We start from the raw sequence: 27,328 nt of genomic DNA, 5'->3' as shown, positions 1-27,328 counted from the left end.
TTCTCCCAGCACCAAGGACATGGGGATCCCCTTTGCAGCTGGCTTCTACTCCAGCCCCTGTGGACACCTTCTGCCTGTCCTGCTGGAGACCTCACAGGGATTCACATTCAGCCCTGAAGTCCCAACTCTGCCCCAGCATGCTCTGTGACCCTGGACTCAATGCCTAACTCAGCCTGGCCTAGGAAGACTCAGATAAGTGTTAAAGAAGGAAGGAATAGCTGCAGCAGCCCCCTCCCCCACTTCAGCCCCATGGCCTGGCTCTGAAGCAGAATCTAGAAGCCTTGGCACCAGAATTCAGCCTCTGTTGACTTAGACCCCATAACTGGGTGGGGCCTGAGCTCGGGCAGGGTCCCCTCCCAGCGACGCCAGCATCCCGGAGCCCAGGAATCCTGGGTGTGGGGAACAGGAATGGCTGAGCCACAGGCACCTCATCACGACGTGACAGTCACCTGGGCGCGTGGTGCTTGAGTGCGCCTTCCCAGCTGAGTGTGGCCTGGAGGCCTCTTTCTCTGCCCCCTGCTTCTGCTATTTGGCTCCAGCAGGGCTTGCTGGAGCCAGAGCAGGTGGCATGCAGACCTGAGCTGTGGTGATGGTGGTGGTTTGCGAGGCAGGGGGTGGGGGTGGGGGGTGCTCATCAATAAGGAATCTCCAGGGCCAGTCTGTCCTGACTCAGGGAGAACCAGCTCCAAGGATGGGAGCCACATACCACCCTCTTGAACCCTACAGGGCTTCCTAACCCCCGCTGCCAGCATCCAGAAAACATTTTAATATCTAACGTCATTGCCCTTTTCTAGACCTCAGTTTTTCCATCTTTGCAATGGGCCACAATTCACATCCCATCAGAAAGTAGGCTGGAGTGGAGATTCAGGGGGAAAGTGAATGAGGAGTTTAAGAGAACTCATTAATCCTGGCCTGCCCCATTCTGTGGGTCTCCTCCCCGGGAAACCTGGGGTCTTTGCTGCCCCAGGCTCCCTCACACTGCACTGGCCTCACTTCTGGAGCCTCACGCTGCCTCCTCTCCCTCTCCCACAGCACTTACAGAACCCCGCCAACTTCCACAATGCTGCCACGGAGTTGCTGGACTGGTGTGGAGACCCGCGAGCCTTCCAGCGGCCCTTTGAGCAGAGCCTGATGGGCTGTTTGACGGTGAGTCTGTGTCCTCCGGGCCTGTGCCTACACCCAGGGAGGATGGCTGGGGACTCGTGTGCTGGGCTGCGGCTGGAGGGGAAGACCCGTCTATATGTACCCCTGCAGGGAATCTAGTCTAATGGGGAGACACATTTCTCAGCATTACTTGCTTTCTTTACACTTGATGAGAAAGACACGATCCTACTTTGAAGAGTTCCAAACTTACGAGAGTAAATGTTCCATCATACATAAAGCAGAGAGACTCTTGCAGGTTTTCAACCCTCTTTTCACCCATTCATTCATTCACTTCGGTAAACATCTGTTGAGCTCTTTCTACAGTCGCCCACTCATCTATTCATTCACATAAGCATTTATTGGGCTTCTGTCTATTACATCCATCCATCTATCCAATAAACACTGATTGATCTCTCACTTATCGTGCACAATCCGCTGTGCTAAGTCCTGGGAAACTGAAGATGGGAGACACCTTGCCAAGCCTGATTCCCTCTTCAATGGGGAGATAGCTGTGGGAAGAGACGGCTGAGGAGATCGTGATAAGGTGGAGGGAACAGGGAGAAGGGAAGTGTTACCCATCTTGGTGGTGGGGCAGGTTGCAGAAACCAGGAAAAGCGCCACTGATACGTCTGTAGGAGTCTGATAACCTGCACAAGCACCTGAGGATAGCAAGAATGTCCTAAGCACATGGAGCAGAACATGCCAGTGCCCAGATGTGCGGCAGAATCCAGGAAACTGAAATTAACTCATCCTGGTAAGGGTCTAGGATCCAAGCTGGGCAGAGGCCAGGCCCAGAGCTAGCGGTTTGATTTGCCAAGCTTAGGAGCCCGCTGGCTGGCAGCCACGTGGAAGGAGCTCAAAGCTTGTGACTGTCCCCAGCCACGTGGCCTGTATCCATATATGTGAGGGCACCTCTGCGGCCAGTGGGGACAGCTGCTCATACCGTCCAGAGTCAGCTTTGAAGGGAATGTGGATAAACAGATTGCCAGGGAGCCCGGCTACCCCAACGCTTGGGGAGGAAGGGCCAAGATGTACGTCTCGTCAGGCAGGAACAGTGGGTACAACCCAAGGCCACCATGTTTTCTGAAAAAACCTCCAGACAGGAGAGAGGCGAAAGGCCGTCCCTGCAGAGCCCCTCCTCCGTGCCCGACACTGAGCTTGGCCCCCTGGATGTGCCTTCTCCCTGGCTCCTCAGAGCAGACTGGTCCTGCCTTCATCCTCACTGTATAGAGGAGGGAGCTGAGAAGTGGGGGGTACCTTCCCAGGTTCACACAGCCAGTTAGAAGTGGACCTGGGATTCAGGTCAGGACCCGTCCACCTCTAGAGGGCATATTCCTGGCCTTTAGGGATGCCAAGCAGGGATGCAAGCGAGACCTTCCCAAGGTTTCTGCATTTGTCCGAAGCTGACACCATCTGGCTCCCTCAGGGCCACTGGGCCAAACCAGGGTTCCCAGCCTTCCTCATCCTCCAGCCCCTGGGCTGCCCCTCCCTAACCCAGCTCCCTTAATCCTCTTTGTGAGATCCTGGCTCAGGCTAAGCCCCAAGGGCAGAGCCAGATGTTACTCCCGTCCCAGCTGCTGGTAGTCGTGAGGAAGGGAGGGGGTAGGGCTGCCATGCTCCCTGCCCCGAGCTTGACCTTGCAAGAATGCAGGGACCTAAGGCTGAAGCCAGTGATGGCCTCGGTCAGGGGGCTGGACAGGTGGGCATGAAATGACCAGTAACTGGCCCCACCATGGCCCTGTCATTTATCTATTCATTCAGCAAATATTCACCAAGTCCACACTCAGCCCTGGAGGGGCGTGCAGTGAGCAGTGTGGGCCTCTTGCAAGCAGCTTAGCTTTCTGTGGGAGAGGCTGACACTAAGGCCCATGAAGGAGTAAGTTAAGGATGTACCCCAGCACCCTGTAAGAGGGAGCAGGATGGTGATCAGAAAGTGTCTTGAGGCGATGCGACCCAAAGAGCAAAAAGGAGTCTGCCAGGGAAGACGAGAGGGAAGGGTTGTCCAAGCAGAGGGAATGGGAGTGCGAAGGCCCTGAGGCTTGATGACAGTCTCAGGTGACAGGATCACAGGCGTGGCAGAGGGGTACAAGAGAGGTCAAAGAGGGGGGCGGAAACCAGCTGGCCCCGAGGCTGCAGACTGAGAAGAGTTTGGATGTGATGGGAAGGGCAGTGGGGAGCCCTTGCGGGTCTTCAGTAGGTGAGTGATGGGATATAATTTACGTGAGGACAAGAGCTCTGCAGGGGAGCATCCCTGGAGGGTAGGATGGAGGGATTATGGAGGTCTTCGTGGAGGAGGAAGCCCAGGGAAAACTGTAGGATCTGATTGAAGGGGGATGAGGCCATGGCTTCCCAGGCACAGGAAACTGTGTAGACAAAAGCCCAGGGCCAGCTGTGCCCCCAGATGAAGGCACACACTTGGGTGAATGGCCAGCTCTGAGCCCCACCCCATTCCCAACCTGCCACTTAGCCAGAAAGGGGACTCAGGCCACTGGCCACAGGGGTGGAGACCTGAGTGTGATTGTTGCTTGGAGCACTATAAATCCTGCAGCAGGAAAGGCTGGCAGGGGGCGCGGGGAGTGGTTTATAGAAGACACCCTCAGTGCCCACGTATCTCCCTGTTATTATCTCCTTGCACCCTTGTGAAGACCCTGCAAGGGGGCAGGGAAGGGTTTATCACCCCCTGTTTTACAAACAAGGCAACAGAATTTGGGGGAGCAGCTTGCTACAGTCCCAGGGTGGGACCGCTGCCCCTGCAGGAGCCCCGGGCCCTGCCACCAGCCCTCCTATCCCTTGAGCGTCCTCAACCCAGCTGTGCCCCGGGAGAGAGATGGGATGGAACAGGTGAGCGATCCCAAGGGGTCTAGGCAGGGCCCCCCCACCACACACACACACAGACACACTCGCGCCCCTTCCCATCCCGAGGACTAGCTGAGCCCTCCAGGTTGCCCTCACCCTCTCGGTGACCTCTGAAAACAATTTCCTCTGGATTCGGCTTACTTGGAGGATATAAATTAAAAATCACTTAGCCTCAGGCAATAACTGGACACATTTTTGCCATACCAGGGCCGGGCCCTGGGTTGAAGAGCCTTGGGCTGCTGGCAGTCCCCTACCCCACCCTCCCTTTCATGCCCTCTGACCCCAGGATGCAGACCTGCAACCTCTCCCAAGGGACGTCAGCCCAGGTACCACTTCCTCTTCTGGACCAGCTCCTTCCTAGGCCCTCCCCTTAGCGGCAGGGCTGACTGTCCTCTCTGGGAGTCCCTCTCAAAGTCAGACCTCTCTGGACCTTCTTCTCCTTCCTCCCCTGTGGGGGAATGTACTTGATCTGCTCGAGGACAGACAGAAGGCTGAGGCAGCCAGGACACAGGAGAAGGGAGACAGGCATGAGAGGAGACGGGAAAGAGAAACCGAAAACCCGTGAGCACAGCAGCAGGGCCCTTGCCACCCCTCCAGGGAGAGAGTCCCCGCAGCCTCAAAGCATTCACTGCTGAGGTCGCGGGTGCACATTCACAGACAGCCTTTCACTGAGCGTGTGCCTGGTCCTGGCTGTCATCCTTGCAAAGAGGAGATTTTGTACCCATTCCACAGATGAGGAAACTGAGGCCCAGAGAGGTTAAGTCACATGCCTTTGGTTGCTCAGTATAGGATGGAGCAGGATCGGAGCACAGGCCAGTTTCCGTGACTGCCTTATAGGATGACAGAACCCAGCCACCAGCTGGGAGCAGGAACCCCTTCTTTAGCATCTCCGAGACAATCTGTCCTGTTTTACAGCCAGGAGACTTGCTGCTTTCAAAGGCAATGCACTGCCTTTATGGGACTAACGTAACTGCCATATGACTTTGAACATGCCTGTTCTCTCGCCTCTGGGCTTCAGTTTTCCTGCTCTGTGGCCTGAGGGACTGGACTCCCCGACCTGTAGCATGCCAGGGTCTAGGTCTCAGCCAGCCAGGTCACACCAGTCAGCCTTAGAAGCACCTCGTAGGCTAGGCCAAGCTGACCGGACCAAGGCAGCCAGCAGAGGGCAGCGGTGCCACGGCCGCGCACCACAGGCTCTTCAGGGAGGGGTCTTCACACTTGTGCGGTGGGAGCAGGCATCTCTGAATCACCACAGGAGACTGAGCCCCACTCTCTCTACCACTGACAATCAGACCCTCCTCACGGGACTTCAGGAGGTCCTTAGGCTGGGCCGGGGAAGACAGGGGCTGCACGAAGTATTCTAGGATCTCAAGGTCCAGCTTAGCCTGCTCTGCCACACTTGCGCTGTGTGACCTTCAGCCAGGCCCTGCCCTCTCTGTGTCTTGATTAAAGGAAATTGTTGGAGCCGATAGCCCTTCTGAATACTGGGCTTGGGGGACTTAGTGACAGAGCCTCCAGGCCTGCAGAGGAGCCCTTAGAACCAATACCAGGCCCCTCTTGCTCAATCTAGCTAGTTTCTCTTTTTGGAACCAGAGCAACAGGATCAGCCAGTATTGGCCAAACAGAGGGACCTTTGCCTTTCTGCCTTCAACCCAGAGCCTGAGGGTTCTCAATGCCGATGGGGAGTTATGGCCTTAACCCTTTGTGGGTTGAAAAAGAAGTCCTCTCGTGGAAAGAACCCAGGCTTTGCAGCCTGACTGCCTGGCATAGCATCCTAGCTCTCTCACCCTCAGACTCCTCATCTGTAAAACAGAGATGGTCATACCACCCCATAGAACTATTGTGAGAATTTGGCACCTCACTGCCTACAAAGCATTTACTTAGCCCTCGTTCATGGAGGCCAGCATTCTCATTGCACCAGGGTGTAACTCCCTCCCTTCCTGATGCCTAGTCCAAACAAACTGCCTGGGCTCATTCGCACCCACCCCAAGGCTGGCCCACCAATGAGGGCTCTGTAGTCAACATCTGAGCTGCATGACCCTTCTCCCTACTCTACAGTGTCTGTCTCCAGAACTGGAATACTCAACAGGCCAGAGAGAATGCCAGAGGACTGCCTTCCCTGGCAGTCCAGTGGGTAAGACTTCACCTTCCAGGGACTTCCCTGTGGTCCAGTGGTTAAGAATCTGTCTGCCAATTGCAGAGGACACAGGTTCGATCCCTAGTCCAGAAGGATCCCACCTGCCAGGGCGCCACAACTACCGGACCCCCGCGCTGCAGTTGTTGAACCCCATGAGCCTAGAGCCTGTGCTCTGCAACAAGAGAAACCACAGCAACGAGAAGCCTGAGCACCACAGCCAGAGGGGAGCCCCCCCCCACAACTGGAGAAAGCCCATGCAGCATCCGAAGACCCAGCACAACCAAGATTCAATTTATTAATTAATTATTTTATAAAAAAGACTTCACCTTCCAGTTCAGGGGTTACAGGATGGTCCATAAAAAAAAAATATATATATATATATATATTTCAAAAAAAAAAAGGATTACGGGCCCTATTTTTTCTGCCTGCACAGTGAGACTAACAGTGAGGAATAGCTGGCCCTGAGGTGGCTCGGAGACTCTGGAACGTGGTGCGTGAGTGGCAGATGGGGGTGGGGGGCTGGGTGGAGTTGCATAAGAACCGCAGTGCAGGGGCAGATAGATCCCGTGGGAAAGAGGCCTGGGGAGGCAGAAGATTCCTGCGCCAGGGGCTTCTGTGTGCAGCAGAGAAGCTGAGCAAACATTCGAACCTGAGAAAGTCCTTTTTCCTGCCTGCACAGAGAGCTCCCTGGAGATGGAGGCGGGGAGGCAGGGTCAAGAGATCATTCTGGTCCTGGAAGGAGGGGTTCACTGGCTCCTTCCTGGTGCACCAAGGACACTCTCTCTGGGCCTCAAGTGTCCACAGGTTTTAAATGAGAGGGTTGGCAAAGAAAAGTGGTTTTCCCACACTTTGTAGCTCTAGGGTCCTTGCAATGAACCCCTAAAATAGAAAGCTTATGAAATGAAGTGAAAGTTGCTCAGTCGTGTCCGACTCTTTGTGACCCCATGGACTGTAGCCCACCAGGCTCCTCTGTCCATGGAATTCTCCAGGCAAGAATACTGGAGTGAGTAGCCATCCCCTTCTCCAGGGGACCTTCCTAACCCAGGAATCAAACCCAGATCTCCCGTATTATAGGCAGATTCTTAACCGTCTGAGCCACCAGAGAAGCCCAAGAATACTGGAGTGGGTAGCCTATCCCTTCTCCAGGGGACTTCCTGACCCAGGAGTCGAACCGGGATCTCCTTCATTGCAGGTGGATTCTTGACCAGCTGAGCTACCGGGAAGGCCCTTAAAGCCTTCAATGGGGCACTCTTCTAATGGCTGCCGGGGCGGGGCCAAACTCCATTGCAGCCTAGACCCTTGGAGGGCCTTGAAACGCCTCTGGAGCAGTGGTCTCTAGGGGCTCAGTGACGGAGCCTTCCCTTTCTCGGCAGAGTGAGCCCCCCATCCGGGAGCCCTCCTTTCCCAGTCAGCCATAGCCACCCCAGCTGCTTCCTAAAACGACTCCATTTTCCAAGGTCCTTCCTTCTTAATAAGGAAACCTAATTCGGCTGCTGTTAATGAGGCAGGCAGGAGGGAGTTCATCTGCCTGGGACACCCGGGAGTGGGCAGGTGTGAGCCTGCGGAGCCATCCCGAGCACCCGTCCCTCCCTGCAGGGACGCCCCCTGGGACTGGCGGGCCTCCCAGCCCCTTGCTTCTCCCCATTCCAGCACATACTCCCGAGGTTCATGGGGAGAGAGGTGGGACCTCTCTGTCCCACCTGAGATGTGCTTTTGCAGGTGCCTTCCCTGGCAGGGGGCCAGTGCTTGGCGCTGGCGACGGACCCCAGGCTGAGTGTGATGGCCCTGCAGTTTGGGGACTAGGGTCCGAGACGCTGCAGGGCGCTTGGCACAGAGCTGGCGATCACCAGGCATGACTCTGGGGTATTCTTAGTAGTCCATTTGGGCAGCTCCAAGTTGGAGCTCCAGGGAGGTGGTGAGTCCTACTTCTGTGCTTCTCTCCAGATGTAGGCTGACTCAGGAGAGGATGATGCTGCGGGCTGGGGACTGTTCTTGGAGTAGCGAGAGTGGCGAGTATCCTGTGGTGGTCGGCGCTGGGGCTTAGTGAGGGATGCGGGAGGGGTGGCGGGCATAGGAGACTTCCTGGGGGTTGGAGATTTGGGGCGATGGAGTCTGAAGGGAGAAGAGAGCCTGGCCGTGGGCCATGCTAATCATGGTGGCACAGCATAGCCTGCCAACTCCCAGAATGAGGCCAAATATGGGCCCTTGAAAGAGCAGGTCCTGGGCTTCGGGGTCAGGCCCACCTTAAGGGCAAAGCCTGGGCCTGGCATGGGAGAGGTGCTTATCAGTGTTTGCTGAGCGACTAAACAAGACACTTTGAGTCCCAGTTCTGCCTAATGTTGAGGACCTGCCTTAGTCTTCCCAGCTCACCTGTGAAAGGGTGCATCCATCACTCTGGGTTCAGAGGCCTGGCATGGACGGTGACTCACCCCACCCTTCTTCCCCATCTTGCTGGCAGGTGGTCAGTCGGGTGGCAGCTCAGCAAGGATTCGACCTGGACCTCGGCTACCGACTGCTGGCTGTGTGTGCCGCGAACCGAGACAAGTTCACTCCGAAGTCTGCTGGTAGGTGACGGCTGGGGGCTCCACGGTGTCATCGGGAGGCAGGCTGGGCAGTGGACTCTAATCCAGGGCTATCACCAGCCCTGTCGGCTGGTGCCTCGGTTTGTTCAGGTGTGGTGTGAGCCTCCAAGGAGCAGCAGCCCACCTGGCCCACAGGCAGGGCCTCTCCCTCATCTCAGGGCCAGAAGGAGTCCAAGGCACACCACACCCCCCTACAACGGGCTAAAGGGAGATGCTTATCATCTTATTCCATCATCACAGTGACCCTTTGGTGTTAGTCCTATGATCATCTCCATTTTACAGTCTAGGAAACTGAGGCTCAGAGAAGCTGGAGAGATTTCCCAGGTCACACAGCTAGGAAGTGGCAGAGCTGAGATTTAAATCCAGGCCTATACTCCAGAGTCAGCACCCTTGACCCTGAGGCTCTGCTGTATTCATTCAGAATTTTTTATTGAATCAGTACTTTCAGGGTCCTGAAAGTTTGTTCTGTATAGTATTCTCCGTTACCACTTCATCATCACGTGGGACCTCTGACCCCTTAGTAAACAGAGGCCACAGAATGTGCCTGGCAGCATTCTCTCTGCATGGGCTTTAAGCCCACCAAGGGTGCAGCTTTACCTGCCCCTCCATCTTCATTACCTTGCTTAAAAGCAGGGGATGCTGCGTAAGCTTTTATTCGAACAGACCTGGACCTCCCAGCCTTGTCACTTGCTCAGTATGTGACCTCTGAGCCTCAGTTTATGTCCTCGGGAAGGCAGGAGTGACAGCATGACCTACCGTGCTGGGGTCAGTGCCGAGCAGTGTCTAGATGTGGTTAACACTCTTTATCGAGTCTGAACAATTCACTGAAAAAGAACAAAAGTCAGTTATTTCCTCTGTATAACAATAAAACAGACGTTTTCTCTGAACTCGTCCAATGGTTCTTTGGAGTATTTGTAGAAACAGCATAATGCAAATGTTTAAAGGACATTTCATGATAGGTTTTCATCAGTCTGCACAGCCCACAGTCACTTGAACAAGGGTTTGTGCTTTATTCTGTGTTTATGATGGTCCATGCACGTGGATGGCAGGTCACTTACAAGAGGTGGTGAAGTTCTCGTTAGCCAATAGCTGCTCTGTGATCCCTGACACGCCAGCCGGTGTTGGGAATGTCACTAGTGTATTGAACTGTTTGCCAGACAACAGTCTTGGAATCTCATGAGTGACGTCTGTTCCTGATGAAATCTGTAATTTTAATAATAACTTAAGTCAATACAATTTTGACAGGGGAAAAATTGCTACTTATCCAAGAAGCATATACATCCGTATTGCTCTTGAGCACTGGCTCTTTGCAGGCGCCTGACTGGGGCTGGGTTGTGCCGAGGAGGAAAACAGATGTGGTCTCTGCTAGGGAAATGTACTGTCCAGAGCAGAGATCAGCAAACTTTCTCTGTGAAGGACCAGCTCGTAAATAGTTTAGGCCTTGCAGGCAGATCACAAAAGCAACTGTAGACAATATGTAAACAAATAAGTGTGGCTAGTTCCAAGAAAATCTTATTTATAAAAGTAGGTGACAGGAGGGTTTCCTGATGCCTGGTCTAGAGGGAGAGAAAACCATGGGATCAGATAATCACAGCTGTTTGCTGTACACTAGAAACTAACACTGCATTGTAAATCAGCTGTGTGCTGTGCTTAGTCACTCAGTCATGTCCAATTCTTTGCAACCCCATGGACTATAGCCCACCAGGCTTCTCTGTCCATGGGGATTCTCCAGGCAAGAATACTGGAGTGGGTTGCCATGCCCTCCTCCAGAGGATCTCCCCAGCCCAGGGATCGAACCCAGGTCTCCCACATTGCAGGAGGATTCTTTACTGTCTGAGCTACCAGGGAAGCCCAAGAATACTGTAGTGGGTAGCCTATCCCTTCTCCAGGGGATCTTCCCAACCCCATCTTTACCAACTGAGCTACCAGGGAAGCCCAAAACTTCAATTAAAAAGAAAAAAAAAAAAGACATGCAAAAAAATCATAGCTCTGTGTGTGTGTGCGTGCGTGTAAATTCAAGCTGTGATAAGTGCCTTGGAATAGTCTCGGGGATGCTATGAGACAATTTGGAAGTAGGGAAGTCCTCCCGGGACCTGAAGGTCAAGTCAGAGTTGAGCAGCTGAAGAAAAGGAGGAAGAGCTACCCAGGCAAAGGGAGCAACCAGGCTTATGCAAAGGCCCTGCAGCAGAAGCCAGCATGGCTTTTTGGCAGAACTGAAAGGAGGCCAGTGGTTCCACAGCCCAGAGGCAGAAGTCAGAGGCAGTTAAACACACAGGGCCTGTCTGGGGGTTGTCCTAAGACTAAAGGGAACATGGCTACATTTTCATTTTGCAAAGATGGCTCCAGCTTTTCAAAGAACAGATTGCCCAGGGGAGGCCGGTGTGGATGGAAGGAGCCAGATGGCAGATTGCTGGGGTGTCAGGGTGCGGATGATGGTGGCTGGGCCAGGAAGGTTCCACCTCCGTGGAGTAGAGTGGAGACAAAGGGATGACTCCAGGGGATGTGCAGAAGCAAAACAGAGACAGGGTTTGGGAAGAAAATTAGGAGGATGGGCTGCTCCAGAAACCCCAGCTGCTCCCGAGGCCACTGTGTTGCCCCTCCCTCAAGGGCCTCTCACCACCCTGCCAGTACATTCTGGGGGCTTTCCCTTATTTTGCTTCAGTGCCCACCTCTATGAGATACTGGGTATTGTCTACATTTACAGAGGAGGAATCTGAAGCTCAGAGAGGTCTTGTGACTTGCCTGCTGTTACACAGCTCATGAGTAATAGGGCTGGGACTTAAAGTCGTGGCCTCCTAACTCAGGCCTAAAGCTCTGCCCCCTGCATCACAGCTGACTCTGAAGCTGGTTGGGGATGTAAATTTAGGAGGCCTCTGTCCCCCTGGACCAGGATCTGAGAAGCTCCTCCATTTGGAATAGCCCTTTGCTTCCCTCAAGTCTCTCTAGCGTGGTCCTGCCTGTCTCTCAGTGGTATTTCCAACATGCCTTCTGCTCCTGAGACAAGGGCTTTCTCCTTGTGTTGTGATATGTGTGTGTGTGCATGTATGTGTGTGTGTGGTGGTGGTGAATGTGTGCGCGTGCATGTGTGGTGGTGAACGTGTGTGTGTGTGCGTCTCCACCTCCGCCTCCCCCACCCCTCTCTGCCTCCGCCACCCTTCTCCAGCTCCCTCTCCCTATCTGTCTCTCTTGTCAGGAGGCCAGGCTGGGGCCAGAGGGCCAGTGGGATGAGCTCATGCAAAGGAGCAGAGCTGTGCTTTGTCAGGAGAGATGGCGGTGCGCTGGGTGTGTGGGCTCTGGAACACGAGCTCGGGCCTGGGGGCAGTGCTGTGCGTGCGTGCATGTCTGTGTGAGTGTGTGAGAGAGAGAGACAGAGACGGAGCGTGAGCGCAGAGCAGACACTGCAGCAAACCGCCAAGTCAGGCGTCTCCACGTGGGCCCCTCTGATACCCAGCCCCCAGCTCTTTGTTCTGGTGCAGCCTTTAGCCTGTGTGCTCGCACACGGAAGCACGCGCACACGCGCACACAGGGCAGCATCCTCCTCCTTGGGAAGGTCCTTGGGGGCCAAGGGCCCCCCTGCCTCAATCCAGAAGATCACCTGCCTTGCACCTCCCCTTGTTCCCCCTCCTTGACCACAGCAGGCCCACCCTGCTCCCCAGGTTGCTGCGTGCCAGCTCTCAGCAATTTGGCAGGCAGTGCTGAAATGTCAACCTCCCTGGCTCCGAGAGGCCCACGTCTGCTGGCTATGTAGGCACCGGGCTCCAGGCAGTCGCCATGTCCAAGGTCCCCAAGAGCCCTCCGTGTTCCTCTGCCATTGTCCTTGAATGGCTCAGTCCCCTGAGCTGACCCCTCTGAGCAGCCCGGTGGCGTGTTAAAATAATAGAATAGGGAATGTCAGAACCCACGGGATGGGGAGCCCAAGGCCCAGAGAAAGGGGGACCTGCCCCAGGTCACAGCAAGGCAGGGTAGAGCCCAGACAAAAGCCTCAGGTGCCCACTGCCTGTCCTCACACCCCTCCTGCCTCCCTGGGCTCCTGCCTGAGAGGTGAGAGGCACGAGGTTGCTGGCAGAGTGGAAGATGTGGAGAGAGCAGCAGGTCTGGGGGTGCCAGGGTATCCCGGGAGCATCCTGGGAGAGGCGGCCAACAGGCATTTGGAGCAGGGACCAGAGAGCCATGGAGAGAGGTCAGGGCTGGAGAAGGCAGCCCCTGAAACCCCCCACGAAGGGGGGCCAGACTTCTTAGGGACAAGCGGAGGGAGTTGTCAGTCACCCGCCTGTGGGCGGATGTGACCTGCAGACAGCTGAGATCCGACTGTTCGGAGGTTTTTAAAAATGCATATTAGTTGCCAGCATTCACTGTTTGCGAGACTGTACGGTCCAGTCAAATGCCTGGCTTCCTTTGAATGGCAACCTTGTCTCCCAACCTGCCACGGACTGGGTGGAGGCTGACCCCTGGAGAAGGTGCTCAGCTTCCTCCATGTCTCACACCCCAAGCATTTCCTGAATTTGGAAACCTGCTGGGCCCTGTGGACATGTGTGTTTCTTACCTCTGTCCTCCCACACACACCCTCACATCCCAGCACTGCAGCCTGAGCCCCGGGCCCAGGAGTGGTGACCCAAGCAGAGTGGATCACTTGCTCTGTGTCAACAAACATCTGCCTGGTCTGGTTTCTCCAGTGCACTGACAGCCCCTAGATGGGCGGCCAGCAGACCGTGGGAGGGGGCTAAGGCTGGCCCTGGGCCCCCGGCCAGCCTGGGAGGGGAAGAATCAGGAATGCGGTGGGGCCCCGGCCCTGCCCCTCCCGGTCTATGGCCTGTGATCCACTCAGGAGAGGCTCAGGAGAAGCTTGGGCCTCCCTGGAAACCCTCAGTCCCAGGGGGGTTTCTGCAGCTCAGAGACAGACCCCAGCCCTGGAGGGGGCCAATGACAAGTGTCCCACCCCCGTAGGACAGCTCGGATGGGACACAGGCTTCAGAGGCCAGCCAGGTCATTTCACCACGTCCACCCAGGACTCTTTAAGCAGAAAGCTTGTCGTAAACCATTTTCCTCTGTCGTTGAAGACATTCCTTCTTGCTCCCACCTGACTGAATGGGGTGGGGGTGGGAGGGTGGAACTCTCCGATCCCCACAGTGGTGGTCACATTCCTGGCCTCTCTTGGCATCCCAGCTCCTGTCTGTACCTTCACGCCTTCCCCGTGGCCTCTCTCCACCCCTCTGCCTCTGCCCACCCGAGAGCATGCAGCGCCTTCCCGTCACCAGCACCAGAGAGGACAAATGGCCCCATTCAGGGACACCCTGCCAGATCTGTCTAAGACAAAGCTGTGCGCAGCTCTGCGTGAAAAACGGCTCGCAGCCGCCCAGCGAACGGGCGGGATTGGTGGGTGCAAATTGCAGGGGATTTGTGAACGCTGGCTGGCTGCCCCCAGAGACAGCGGGCAGGCGGGCCCTTGCCCTTGAAATGCCAGGCTGCCAGGCTGGGCGCCTCGTCAAGGCCAGGGACAGACTTCCTCCTGGACACCAGCCCTCACCCCCACATCTGAGCTCAGCAGAGCTGGGCTGTGGGGGAGGGACTTGGCTTCCTTCCTCCTGCTCAGCCGCCTCTGCGCTCCAGGTCAGGTCCTGCTCAGGAAAGGGCTCTGGATTTCATCACCCAGCCCCTGGGAACCGACTTGCAGTCAGCTCTGTTTAAAGGACAGAACCTGTTTATCACTCGTCTTCCGTCGGGTCACTGCTGTGGGAGAGGCCACGGGGCCCTCTTATCAGCACACCCATTTTGTAGAGGAGGAAACTGAGGCTCTAACAGGGAAGAGACAGAGCAGTTATCTGAATTCCAGGGCTGGGAGCAGGACTTCCAGATGGAGCAGTGTCCCCCTTCTGAGTAACCCTCCAGAGGAGGCTAGTACCTCCAGGGGATATGTGCCCCTTCTAAGTAACCCAGAATGAGCCGGTGGGATGAGTCGTCCTGGGCCGGTGGCCCTGGGCTCCCTCCTGTTCCCCAGCTCCCTGAGGGCTGAGGCCTGGGATCCAGTGGCCTCACTCTGCTCTTGGGGAAAAAGAACCGGGGCGGGGGGGTGGGGGGGGGGGTGGCGGAGCCCATGTGACCGAGGGTTTGTGGACGCAGCGTTCCCAGGCTGAGGAATTGGGGGAGGGGTGTGTGATGGTCCCTGGGGTGACCGGAGTGAACGAGGAGCGGGGCAGTGCCACAGAAGAATGAGAGGGCAGATTTGGAAATAGCTTCAAGGCCCAGGGAAAAGGGAACTATTTCAGTGGCCACTCTGCAGCCTTGAAAAGTGAGGTCCCTTAAGAAGGATTACTGTACGTATGGAAATGCTTATGACATAATATTAATTTTTTTAGAAGGTAACAAAATGTCATGCTCAGTAAGACCTCAACTAGGTGCAGAAACAAAATATACATTTGGTTAGGCACAGGAAACAGGAAACAGAAGGGAATATACCAAAATGTCAACTTAGAAATCAGGAATCTATCTGGATGGGGGAAGGTCCTCAACTTTGTTTCCCATATTTTCTGCAGGGAGCATGGATTCTGTTGTTAGCAGAAGCCTCCGGGGCGGTTGTGGGTTTCTCTGGAGTTTGGCTGGAGTTGGCAGGGGTCGGGGGAGGGGAGAGCACCCTGGTCTCTAGGCTGGCTCAGCAGTTTCCCCAGCACGGCCCTCTCTGGTTCCCTGAGGGCCCCGGGGGCAGGCCCCTGCTTGTAGGGGAGGCTACTCTTCCTGCCTCCCTCTCTTCTCAGGATTAGCTCATTGCTGGCTCCCCGCAGAGCCGGGGTGTGCTAGGATACAGCTGCTGGAGATCTGCTTTCCAGGCCTGTCCAGAGAGGGTCAGGGGATAGGGGCATCAGCTCACAGCAGGGCTGCCTAGGGGCCAGGACCCCAACAGTTCATGCAAAACCCTCTCAAGAGGGGACTCCTGACCTTACCTGGGTCCTCACCGCTCCAGTGCAGAACCCCAGCCGGGACTCCACGCTCAGCCTTGCACCACGTGATGGGGACGGGGGTCTGCGATGCCATGGGGGACGGGAAGGCTGCTGGAGGTGCCTCAGTCATAGGATGTGTGCCTGAGTCTGGGTTCCCCTAGGTGCAGACCCCACCATGAAGTTTCCAGTGCAAGCGATTTATTTAGGAAGAGCCCAGAAAACACCAGTAGAGAAGCAGAGAAATGAGATGGGGAAGGGAATGATGTGATTGAAAAAGTGTGATGTGAAAAGTGCCATAGCTGGTGCGGGGAGCTCCTGGAGATGGAGTAGAATGCACCCCTCAGTCAGCCGAAGAGACCAGAACGAGGAGGATTTTATCCAACATCTGGCACCTGTTACTGGCTGGGGTCTCTTTGGGGTTGGGGCGGGTGGATGTACCCTCCAGTAGACGCCTTGGCGGAGATGCCCAGCCGAGCCACAGTGCCCGTCGTCACCCAGGGGTGCGTGGTGAGGCATCCACACCACCAGCAACAAGCCCCTGGCCCCCTTTCCATCACCTGCATCTCACCCTCATCTTACCCTGCCGTGTTCCAGTCCCACTCACACTCTGATGATATGCTTCATGTGGTTGCTTACTTATTTTGACTTCAAGATGGGAATTTGAAAAGAAAACATTCTTCTCTCTATTGCCACCCTATCTGGCAAACCAGCCTCCCTGGCCATATTTAGATGCTAACTGTCCAAGTAAAGACAGTAGAGAGTGGACCCTGCGTCCAGGTATAGCTCCAGGTGCCTACCCCATGGTAGAGTCTGGGCCAGCTCTCTGCTAGTTAAAAATGGAGCCTGGGATTCAGGAAAGTGATGCTCTCCTCCCTGAACTAGCAACATACCCAAAATGGGAAGAGAGCCGATGTAGCAATGGTTTTCTCATCTGGTCCCGTGATCACCTTAAGCCATCTCGGGGGCTGCCTCCCCAGTCCACACTTCAGGGTCCTCCAGACAAAGAAGACAGCCCCTGAACAAGGCCGTGGGGGTCTGGGGGGCCACCTTCCATCTCCGCCTTCCCTGGGCAGGCCATGCTCCCCCACCTTCAGCATCCATTTTTTCCACAGTCTTGTGCATCCAGACCGTTTCTCTACCTTCATGCTACAGGAACAATGATGAAGTCAAGGGCGTGGGAATGCCTCTCAAAATAAAAAAATACTCAACAGAAATGTTCAGGGCAAGGAATGACAAGCCGTCCTGTACCAGGCCCACTCCGTGCCAAGCACGGGGGCTGCACACACACATAAATGCACCCCACATAGTCCCTGCTCTTGGGGTTTGAAATCAATGCTCCCTTTCTGAGGGTGAGAAATGACAGTTATCCTACACACAGACACAGTCCTTTTCACGGCCTTCCTTGTCCAGCCCCGTGAGGTCCCCGAGACAGGCTCGAAAGTGAAAAGTGAAAGTGTTCATCGCTAAGTCGCGTCCAACTCTTTGCGACCCCATGGACTATAGCCTGCCAGGCTCCTCTGTCCATGGAATTCTCCAGGCAAGACTACTAGAGTGGGTTGCCATTTCCTTCTCCAGGGGATCTCCCTGACCCAGGGCTTGAACCCAGGTCTCCCGCATTGCAGGCACAGATTCTTAACCATCTGAGCCACCAGGGAAGCCCAAAGCAGGCTTATTCCCATTTAAAGAGGAGGAGTCTGAGGCTCTGAGCGGTAGGGAGGTGGTAAGTGGAGCCAGAGCTGTGGCTATCTCGGATTCTCTGCTGGTGTCCCCGAGGAGGCACATGGTCTCTGGAGAGATGCAGGACCACAGCATTATCGCCCTTCAGGCACCAAGGTATCACCACCTTCCAGCCACCGCCCAGCCTTGCACCACCCCGACCAGAGGTGCATCTGGGACAGAGGTCCTGCCAAAACAGTCTCCACCACCCCACCCCAGGGTGCCCTGAAGATGCCATGGCTGCCCTAGAAGTTAATAAAGCCATGGGCAGCAATTAATTCTGCAGAGAAAAGAGCCAGGTAAGAGGATTAAGGAAGCCAGAGCTTTGGTTTTAAGATGGAGCTTAGCTTTCTCACCCCCAGAGGAAGGATTTCAGGGGATTCAAGGGTGTGAGAGTGAAATGGAGCAGGGACTTGGCAGAAAGTGGGCGAGGTGGTTATGGAACTTTTAAGGCATGCATTGCAAGCCATGGCCTTATAAATACCTTCTGAGTTAGACAGACAGACAGGAATTAACAACAGTGCAGGTTGCTTCTTTAGACTTACAGAGTCAGGGCAGGGCAGCTGGCTTAGGAAAAGCATCTGATTTATAGCCCCTTTCAATCATGATGATAGCAAATATCTTCTCAGTGTTTTCCCAGTACCAGGCCCTGAATGCAAAATCTACAATGATCCCAGACCCATCTCTGCCCCCATTTTATAGATGAGGAAGCTGGGGTTTAGGAAGATTGAGCAATTTGACCAAGGTCAGAATCGTAATTCAAACAAGAATACCTAGCCCTGAAGTCATCCGCTGCCCTCTCCTCTCTATGTGCAGGTTGAAATGAAATGCTGGGAAGGACAGGGTAATGACTCGAGAGAGCTTGTCAGGATCACCTGAACTGTGTGCAGGTGGAAATATTAAGTATTTGACAATGATTTGTCCTTGTTGGTGAGTTAAACACCTTCGCATCTTTGAGCTCATTCAATACTCACAGTCTCGTGGATGGTGAAGAGCAGAGAGCCTAGCACTCAGTAAACATTCAGTACATGTCAAATGTTGTCATCGTGATTTCCTGGTTGGCCCCAATTCCAAATGTCTTTATTTCCAGAAACTATTCAGCTATTACACGAATGGAGTAGTAGTTAAAAGCATGGACTCTGCAATAGCATGTCTGGTTGTGAAAACTACCCGGACCTCCACTTACCAGCTGTGTGACCTTGGAAAAGTCACGTAAGCTCTCTGTACCAAGCTTGCCTCATTTGATAAAAGGGGATACTAATAATGCCTACATCACAGGTGTTACGTGAGTACATGTATAGTATATGTATATGTATATGTATATGTATAGTGCTGAGAAAGAGGCCTGGCATATACTCAGTGTGTGTGCTCAGGCATGTCTGACTCTTTGCGACCCCATGGACTGTAACCCGCCAGGCTCCTGTCCATGGGATTTTTCAGGCAAGAATATTAGAGTGGGTTGCCATTTCCTTCTCCAGGATGACCTTCCCAGCCCAGGGATCGAACCCACGTCTCCTGCATTGCAGGAAGAATTTTTACCACTCAGCCATTGGGAAAGTTCCAAGTGCTATATACATGTTAGCAATCTTATTCCAATGCGTTGGCATTCAGACTTTCTTAGGATGCCTCACATACCTGGAGGTAGCCTAAAGCCCTGTGCCTGACCGTGTGTTGTAGTTTCGGGTCTGGAAAATAGGGAACCTCTACTTAGATAGGGCCAAAGTCAATGCCAACTGCACCCACCTCCAAGTTGGTAGATAGAGGGTGTTGTTTAGTCCCTAAGTCATGTCCAACTCTTTTGCGACCCTGTAGCCTGTACCCCGCCAGGCTCCTCTGTCCGTGAGATTCCCCAGGCAAGCACTTTGGAGTGGGTTGCCATATCCTCCTCCAGGGAATCTTCTTGACCCAGGTGTAGACCTGCATCTCCCCCAATGAAGGCAGATTCTTTATCACTGAGCTACCAGGGAAACCCAGGTAGGTGATTGGGATCCTATTAACTCAGTCCAGGAAATGGCACCTTCCTGAGGCTTCAGGACCAGAAGCCCACAGCTGTCTCCAAGACAACAGAGGATCACATGGGGTTAAGACGGCATCTTCTTTTCCCCCAGAAGAGGAGGCTGGGCTCTAGCTGGGGAGGCAGACAGCCTGCTGAGTGGAGAGTAGAGAGCTGGCTGAGGCGGCCTAGATAGGACCAGCAGCACGCTGTCTGTGCCTTGGCCTGGGAGGATTGAGGCCTCTTGGAGGCCTCTGTCTCTCCAAGTCTCCCAGCAACCTTTCTCAAAAGTCTTTCAAGAGAGAAAGTGACATTTAAAAGACCATTTAATGGCCCAATGGTTAGGACTTGGCATTTCCACTGCAGGGAATAAGGGTTCGACCCCTGATCGGGGAACTAAGATCCTATATGCTGTGCAGCATAGCCCCACAAAAAAATAAAACTCAAATTAAAAAAGAAAGTACCGTTTCCCTGGTGGCTCAGATGGTAAAAAACCCACCTGCAATATGGGAGACCTAGGTTCAATCCCTGGCTCAGGAAGATACCTTGGACAAGGGAATGGCTGTCTACCCACTCCAGTATTCTTGCCTGGAGAATTCCACGGACCAAGGAGCCTGATGGGCTACAGTCCATGGAGTCACAAAGAGTCAGACATGATTGAAGGACTAACATCTTCACTGCTACTACTTATAGAGCTCTTGTTTCATGCCAGGCTCTATGCTGGGTATTTTATGAACATCAGCACTGATTCTCATGACGAACCAACCCATTTTATAGATCGGAAAACTAATGAACAAAGAAATTTATTCAGTTGCCCAAATCCTTTTGTGTAACAAGGCGAGGAATGAGTGGATAGATGGCGCTCACCAGATAGATATTTGGACAGTTGAGACTAAAGAAAAGATGGAAAAAAGCACGAGAATCAGGGTGATGATGTAGACCAGCCCGCCCCAGCTCCAAGCCTCACTCCTTCTGTTCCTCCTTGGTTGCTGTACCTTCTCTCTTATGGATCAGGCTCATTGTGAGTGTCATGCTCGGCCTGTCCCCGGGGCCCTCTGGCAAGCAGGGACACATAGAAAGACCCTGGTCAACAGACCCCCATCCTCTTGCCCCTCATAAGCTACCCAAGTCCCGTGCACAGCAGAGCAAGGGCTTAGGAGGAACCAGGCCCTGGAAACTGTAGTCTTAGCCTGCAGGTTCCCAGCCTGGTCTCCACACTATCAGTGGCACCGAGTCAGGTCCAGCCAGCTGCTAAAACATCACTGGTCTCAGGACAAGCAGAGAAAAAGATCTAGAAACCACAGGCAGGGCAGTGTGGGACAGGGGTCCAAGCTCAGGTTTAAGGATCAAGCTGACCTGGGCACAGCTCAGCTCCATCACTTCCATGCCACATGTGACCCCAGTTATATCTCCCAGTCTCTCACAAAGCAAAAAGTACAAAGTACTTAACTCAAGCCGGCATCTCAGAAGGGCTTCGTACATAACCATTTTGATTATTAAGCCCTGCTTTACAGTAGTTTCTAAAACCTACTTGCTGTGAGTTTATGCAAATCACTTCATTTTTCTAAGCCTGGGGTCCAAAAGATCTAGAATCCGGGTCTCCTGGCTGGAGCGGCAGCAATTCTGTTTCCTTGGCAACCCAGCTGCCTCTCAAGGGACCATCTGGATCATGTCACCCTGGCAAGGTGCTGCCCAGGCAACCAGGTGTTTGTGTTTTGCAGTGGAAGCTCTGCAAGGTGGTAATTCCTCTCACTGGGGACAGGGTGGTGGCCAGGCAGGTGGCTGGAAGGAATCATCGCTGCCTCAGTCCTGGTCCACAGAGAAACAGACTCCAGAGCTTGGGAACTCTAGCCAATGACTTTTCCTTGAAGAGCTATTAACAGATGCTTCATTATATTCCTCCACACATTTTCTGGCTTGTTGAGGCTGGCCAGGTGGAAAACGCTGCCTGGGGCTGGACTCCTGTAGGGAATTCCAAAAGACCCAGTCTCACCTGTTTGGGATGAAAAGCCACTATTGTCTCTGGCAGGAAACAGGAATTACTAGTGGGAAAAATTAGGAGCCTGCCTTTGAAACAGGCGCATAATTATAATAACAGCAGAAACTTGGGTGCAAAGGATAAACTAATTCACCCCTTCCACAGACGTGCACGGGCAACTATTATATGCAGACTTCATGACTGGCACTCAGGTAACGTTAGAGATTGTCTATATCCGGGAGAAGCTCACAGACCCGGACAGCTTAAGAAAAAACACAATGTCAACAGACCCACATCAGCCAAGGGAGAAGCTGAAGGGGAGGAGGGGTGGTATGCAGAATCCCCTGGGGCCGGCCACTTCCAGCAGCAAGCTCTCCCAACCCAGAGCTGCTAGAAAAACCAGGAACAGTTCAGGGACACCCCGGGCTCTGCCAGCACTTCACACAAGTGAGAGCCTTGACTTTTCCAACAGCCCATGAGGGAGAGCTCTGTCCCCTTTTACAGATGGGGAAAACTGAGGCTCAGAAAAGTGAAGTCCACGCCTGGGTTCACACAGCTGGGGAGTAGGGAGCTGAGATCAGAACTGGATCTTTGTCCACCGTGCAGCCTCTCAGGGCGGTGGGGGAGGGGACCCCACTCTCCTGGTGAGCTGTCAGGAGCAGCTCCATCACCTGGAAGCAGGCAACCGCTCTCTCTGTGCTGAACGCAAATAAAATAATCTTCCATCTCTGTCCTTCTGGCTCTTTCTCTTCTTCTCTCTCCCTCTACCCATGTTTCCCCCCACTTCACGCCCCCTCCCTCTCTCCTTCCCCCTTCCCTCCCTCTCTTTTCTTCTCTCTCCGTCGCTGGCCTCCCCTCTCCTTTCCTCTCGCATTTGTTTCCTTTGTCTTTCCTTTCCCCTTGGGACCACAGCTCCATGCACCATTGGTACTGCTGGCTGCAGCTCAGCTCTGCCGAAGTGTCACCTGCAGCCTCTTGCTCCATCCTCAGGTTCACTGTCCTCGGGGGCACCGCCCAGTCCACCCCCAGACTGCCCAGCCCTGGGACACACCCCCAGAAATAAATGCCTGCTGCTGCCTGGCGCTGTCCCCCTCCTGAGTACCCTCAGCCGAGGAAGTGACATAATTGCATGGTTTCCCATTTCCTCCAGGCTCCGTGTGGTCCCGAGCCCACTCTCAGATGTGCCGCCCAGATGTTTAGAATCACTGCCGCCCAATTAAGCGTCTGCCGGGAGGCCGGGAGGCAAGGGGCCCGCGTGTGTGTGAAGGGCCCACGTCTGTGCAGATGGGGCTGGGAAGAGAGAAAATGGGAGCTCACCCTCCCCAGGCACAGACGGCGGGAAATTGGTTGCCATCGAGCTCCGTGGGGAAGCCAAGTGCTGGCGAGGCGCCCGCCCCGTGTGTGACTGTGAGCCGCGCCTCAGCATCTCTGGGGAGAGACTAGCCTACCCCCTGGGACAGAGCTTCTGCGTCTGGTTCTTTCCTCTCACCCCGAATGGAGAGAGAACTGTGAGGGGAGAAAAACAGCAGAGGAGAAGGGCACCACCCCTCTAGAGAGAGAGGACGGAGAGCGGAGAGGTGGCCCCTTCCATGGGGTCTCTTCCCTCCTAGGCGCTGCTGGTGCCCTAGTCTGGCCAAGGCTAGACGTCAGAGTTCAGGTCCCAGGCCTCCTCCTGGTACAGAAGGGGCTTCCTCAGCTTGGAAGAGCCACATGTCCACAGAGGCAGGAGGTAATACCAAGAGTGACAGCATCAGGAAATATAAGGTGACTGGGGGATCAGAGAGCCCAGCACCACCAGTGGGCAGCCACGGCACGGGGGGCCACCTGAGGCCAGGTGAGACACATACCCACAACTGCCAGGGGTTCCGACTCCATGACAAATCTCCTGAGGCTTTAACGTTGTCATGCATCTCCTATCTAAGACCCAGTGCTGGCCAGTCTAGCTGTGCCTGAGGGCTGGCTCTCAGGTGGCCAGTGGAGGCTTGGAACTTAGATCATTCAAGACCAAGTGGGGATAGATTGATTCAGGGCTGCTAGGAGGAGGGGTCTGCCTGTGGAGTCTATGGCACTGTGTCGTCGTCATTGAGTACAGAAAGAGACCTCATACTATGTCCACAGGGGAGGGCCGACAGTGAGGAGCACCTGAATGGGGTGGAGTTGGGCAACAGGACCTCCGAAGGGTAGAAATCACCCATGTGGCATGTCTAGCCGTGGAGGCAGGCCACCCTGGGTTTACATCTTGTTCCCTGCTTTCAAGCTGCGTGACTTCGGGTAACTGACATAACCTCTCTGAGCCTTAGCAGTAGTATCAGGAAACGGGATGATAGCTATACCTCCCTCCCAGTTGTCTGTGATGTCTGGGCTGTTGAGAATTAGATAGATGATGTGGCGGAAGCTGTGCCTTGCGCGTAGTGAAGACTCAGTATCCATTTGCCATACATAGCCCAGTAACTGAGGCAAGACAGGTGGGTGGAGAGTACCGTCTCCCAAAAAATGAGCTGTGGGAGGAAGAAGGCTGTGTCGGGGAGGAGGATACTGTGTCCTGGAGAGGAAAGGGGAAGCAGGAGGACAGTGCCCTTTTGGAGTACAGTGGGTGTATAATAAGGATAAATAGTAAGTATCTGTAGTAGCATCGATTTAATTGCCACTGATACTGTTGGATGTGATTGTCAGACTGCAGAGGGCCTTCCCGAATCACCTGGCCTATTTTTATCCGAGGGGAGACTGGCACAGAGATGGAGCAGTCTCCCCAGCATCCCTGATTGTGCCAGGGGCACGACCTGCCTGATAACAGCTGTTGTTTAGTTGGTCAGTTGTGTCTGGCTCTTGTGATCCCATGGACTGTAGCCCACCAGGCTCCTCTGTCCATGGGACTGCCCAGGCAAGAATACTGGAGTGGGTTGCCATTCCCTTCTCCAGCAGATCTTCCCAACGTAGGAACTGAACCTACATCTCCTGTATTGTCAGGCGGATTCTTTACCAGTAAGCCGCCAGGGAAGCCCCAGCCTGATACAGTGCTCAACGCTGATCTTCTTCCCATTACTAGCAGCAGCACTGTTACTCCCAGGACAGCTACTCTTACGGGTATTGCTGTTACTCGCACTAGCCTATTGCTTCTAGTACTGCCATTATTTCACTACTACTGTGAATCAATTAAGTGAAGTTTTATTGGGTTCTTACCGTGTTCCAGACGCTAGGCAAAATACTGCACAGACTTCCTCTCCTTTCATCTTTAGAAAAACTTGAAAAGAAACTGAGACTCGGGTTAATTACTTGCTCAAGGCCACACAATTAGCAAGTGGTAGGGTTAGAGTTAGACCCAGGCAGTCCCGCTCCCGCACACTTGGGTACCAGGTCAGACCGCCTTATAAAAAAAGGAGGGAGGCTTGACAACCCCAAGCCTGCATGAATGAAGCCTGGATGCACCTGGGGAGTAGGGCTGAACGTGGATTAGCTCACTGGGCAGCTGCCTTTGTGGAGGGATCTAATAATCTCTCTCCTGCCTTGTTTCACAAGACCTGAAATTCCACTTTTCACATGATTTCCTTTGGATTAAATGACAGGTCCCTCTGTCAGTGAGTCTTGTTCATTCAGTCTGTCATTTGATAAGAGCGTGGTGGGGGGTGGTAAGGCCAGGTCCCAGACTCAGGCAATCTGAGCTTCCCGTCCTAGCTGCTTGCAGGCTGGGCGACCCTGGGCCGGTCCCTTCATCTCCCATCTCTCAGTGGTGGGGTGTCATATCTGAAGCTGCACCCGGGGCCTTTGCACATGCTGTATTCTGGCAGTATTTTGCCAGCTCAGGGCCCCGCAGAGTGGCTCCTCTGTGCTTCCCTGTGACCCTGAGGGGCCCTGGTCATAGCCCCAGGCACAGCACTCCTTGCAGATGAGGCCCTCCACCCCCAAGGCCCAGGCCAGTGATGGCGAGAAACCAGTAGACTGCATATAGAAAAGAAACCCAGAATTTAGAGGCCGTTCACCCATTCGTTCAGCAAACAGCCGTTGAGCACCCCTGTGTCCTGGACCTATGCCGAATGCCTGGATCACTTGAGTGAGCCTTACCTTCTAGGAGCTCAGGGCTTGATAGAGAGGACAAACTTGGGATAAGCACCCTCCAATGATGTATAATCGTTACGACCAGCTCTATAGGAGCTGAGGGAGGCAGGAGGACTGAGCCTCGAAGCTTAGAGAAAGCTTTCTCAAGGAAATGATCCTCACAGAAAGGCTCCCAGGAGAAAGTCTGCCCAAAGAGAAGGACAGAGAAAGGCATTTCAGGTAGAGGAAACAGCATGTGCAAAGGCCCCGGGTGCAGAAGGAATGTGGCTTCAGCTGTTCTCTCTGCTTCTGACTTTGTGCAAGATGCTTCTCTCTGAGCCTCAGTTTCCTCACCTGTAGAATGAGAACCATTGCCCCCTGCTTCCCAGGGTTCCAGGCAACTGAGAGCTTAAAGGATATGAAGGCACAGGTGCTGGCACTGCCCCCCTAAATGCCTAGGAAACCTGCAGGCTGCCTCGTGGCTCCTGGCTTCCAATCACCCGTGACACTTGAGGCTTCTGTCGGTACTGGTTGTTCCTCTGCACAATTAGGTAATGAGGCCAAATTCAATTACACACCATGCTCCCAGGTCTGTCTGCAGCCCAAGGGGGGCTTGGGTTCCCTTTGCTGGGATGGGGGAGGGGCCAGCAGAAGTCTTGCTCTTAGAGTTGTGCTTTCCTACCATGCGTCCCAAACCACTGCCTGCACCCCAGATGTGGAAACTGAGGCAGGCAAGAGGCTCAGCTGCTTAGCCTCAAACCTCAGGGCTGATTTTTTTTCCTCCTCAACAGCCCCAACCCAAGCTGAGGGCCCATGGCTTTCCCACACCTCAAGTTCATCACAGCGGTCCTGGCTCCTCTCCCCCTGGACAAGACCCCCCACGTCAAGATTCACCCTTGGATTGTGGCAGTTTCTCCTCCCAGCTATATACTGGTGCCAGCCACTCTTCAACACTTTGATTGGCGTATGAATTCAGAGGGGGAAACACACCTCCAGCAAAGCTGGATGAACCAGGGTTTGTAAATGTCTTTGAGGCACCTGCTGGAGGCATCCAGACAGGAGCAACCCTGGTTGAGGCTAGCACACGGGTGCTCTCAGAGACCATGCGTAAGGTCCTTGAGTGCCAATTTAAGGCGTTCAAATTTGAACTTGATCCTGACAGCCCTGGAGAGCCAGGGAAGGCTTTAGACAGAGAGTGATGTGATCACATTTGCTTTTGAGAAAGTCCAGGGTAGAGAAGGGACCTAGACCAGAGGCAGGAAACCAGGTTGAAGGCTGTTCTCCCAGTCAAGAAACTACGGAGGTGAAATTGTGACATATGCAGAAAGAAAGGGATGGATGGGGACTTTCCAGATATGCCCGCCCTGGCTGCCGACAGGTTGGCCCTGGGAAGCTCATTTGGTGATACGGTGGCTCAGTGGTAAAAGAATCCGCCTGCCAATGCAGGAGAGACCAGTTGGATTCCTGGGTCAGAAGGATCCTTTGGAGGAGGAAATGACAACCCACTCTGGTATTCTTGCCTGATGAAGCCCATGGACAGAGATGCTCGGTGGGCTGCAGTCTGTGGTGTCACCAAAGAGTCAGCCACACCTGAGCGCGCACGCACAGTTGCTCTATGGTTGCCTCGCGAGTTCTTGCTTCTGAAGATGACGCACAGTGCTTTTCAGGGTGGGCAAAGTCTTAACTTTGAATTCATTTAATTCTAAAATGAGAGTGGTTGTATGGGGGTGTTTATCTCTCATAGCATACTCCTTGCAAAACAGTTATGGCATGCAGAAAATTAAAAAGAAATTAAAGAATAGCTGAAATCTAACTTCCATGGGATAATAACTTGATGAATAACCATTATTCAACAAATACTTGTTAAGCACCTACTATGTGCCAAGTATGAGCCACTAGGAATTCAGCAGTGATCAAAACACAAAATTTCTGTCCTCATGGAACTCACAGTCTACCAAA

At 53.9% G+C, this 27,328-nt stretch overlaps 1 protein-coding gene across 6 annotated transcripts in view; it reads left to right on the top strand.

The window, feature by feature from the left end:
* ZMIZ1 (zinc finger MIZ-type containing 1) overlaps nucleotides 1–27,328 on the top strand; it is a 243,110-nt gene that overhangs the window by 137,371 nt on the left and 78,411 nt on the right. For all 6 annotated transcript variants that reach the window (XM_040242620.1, XM_040242615.1, XM_040242618.1 and 3 more), the window contains 2 exons: nucleotides 1,033–1,146; nucleotides 8,595–8,700. In XM_040242620.1, coding sequence (XP_040098554.1) covers nucleotides 1,033–1,146; nucleotides 8,595–8,700 — 220 coding nt within the window. The remainder of the gene's footprint in view (nucleotides 1–1,032; nucleotides 1,147–8,594; nucleotides 8,701–27,328) is intronic.

The sequence above is a fragment of the Oryx dammah genome, unplaced genomic scaffold (genome assembly GCF_014754425.2).
Source record: "Oryx dammah isolate SB20612 unplaced genomic scaffold, SCBI_Odam_1.1 HiC_scaffold_6, whole genome shotgun sequence".
Classification (NCBI taxonomy): Eukaryota; Metazoa; Chordata; class Mammalia; order Artiodactyla; family Bovidae; genus Oryx; species Oryx dammah.
This window is presented reverse-complemented; position numbering and strand designations above follow the sequence as displayed.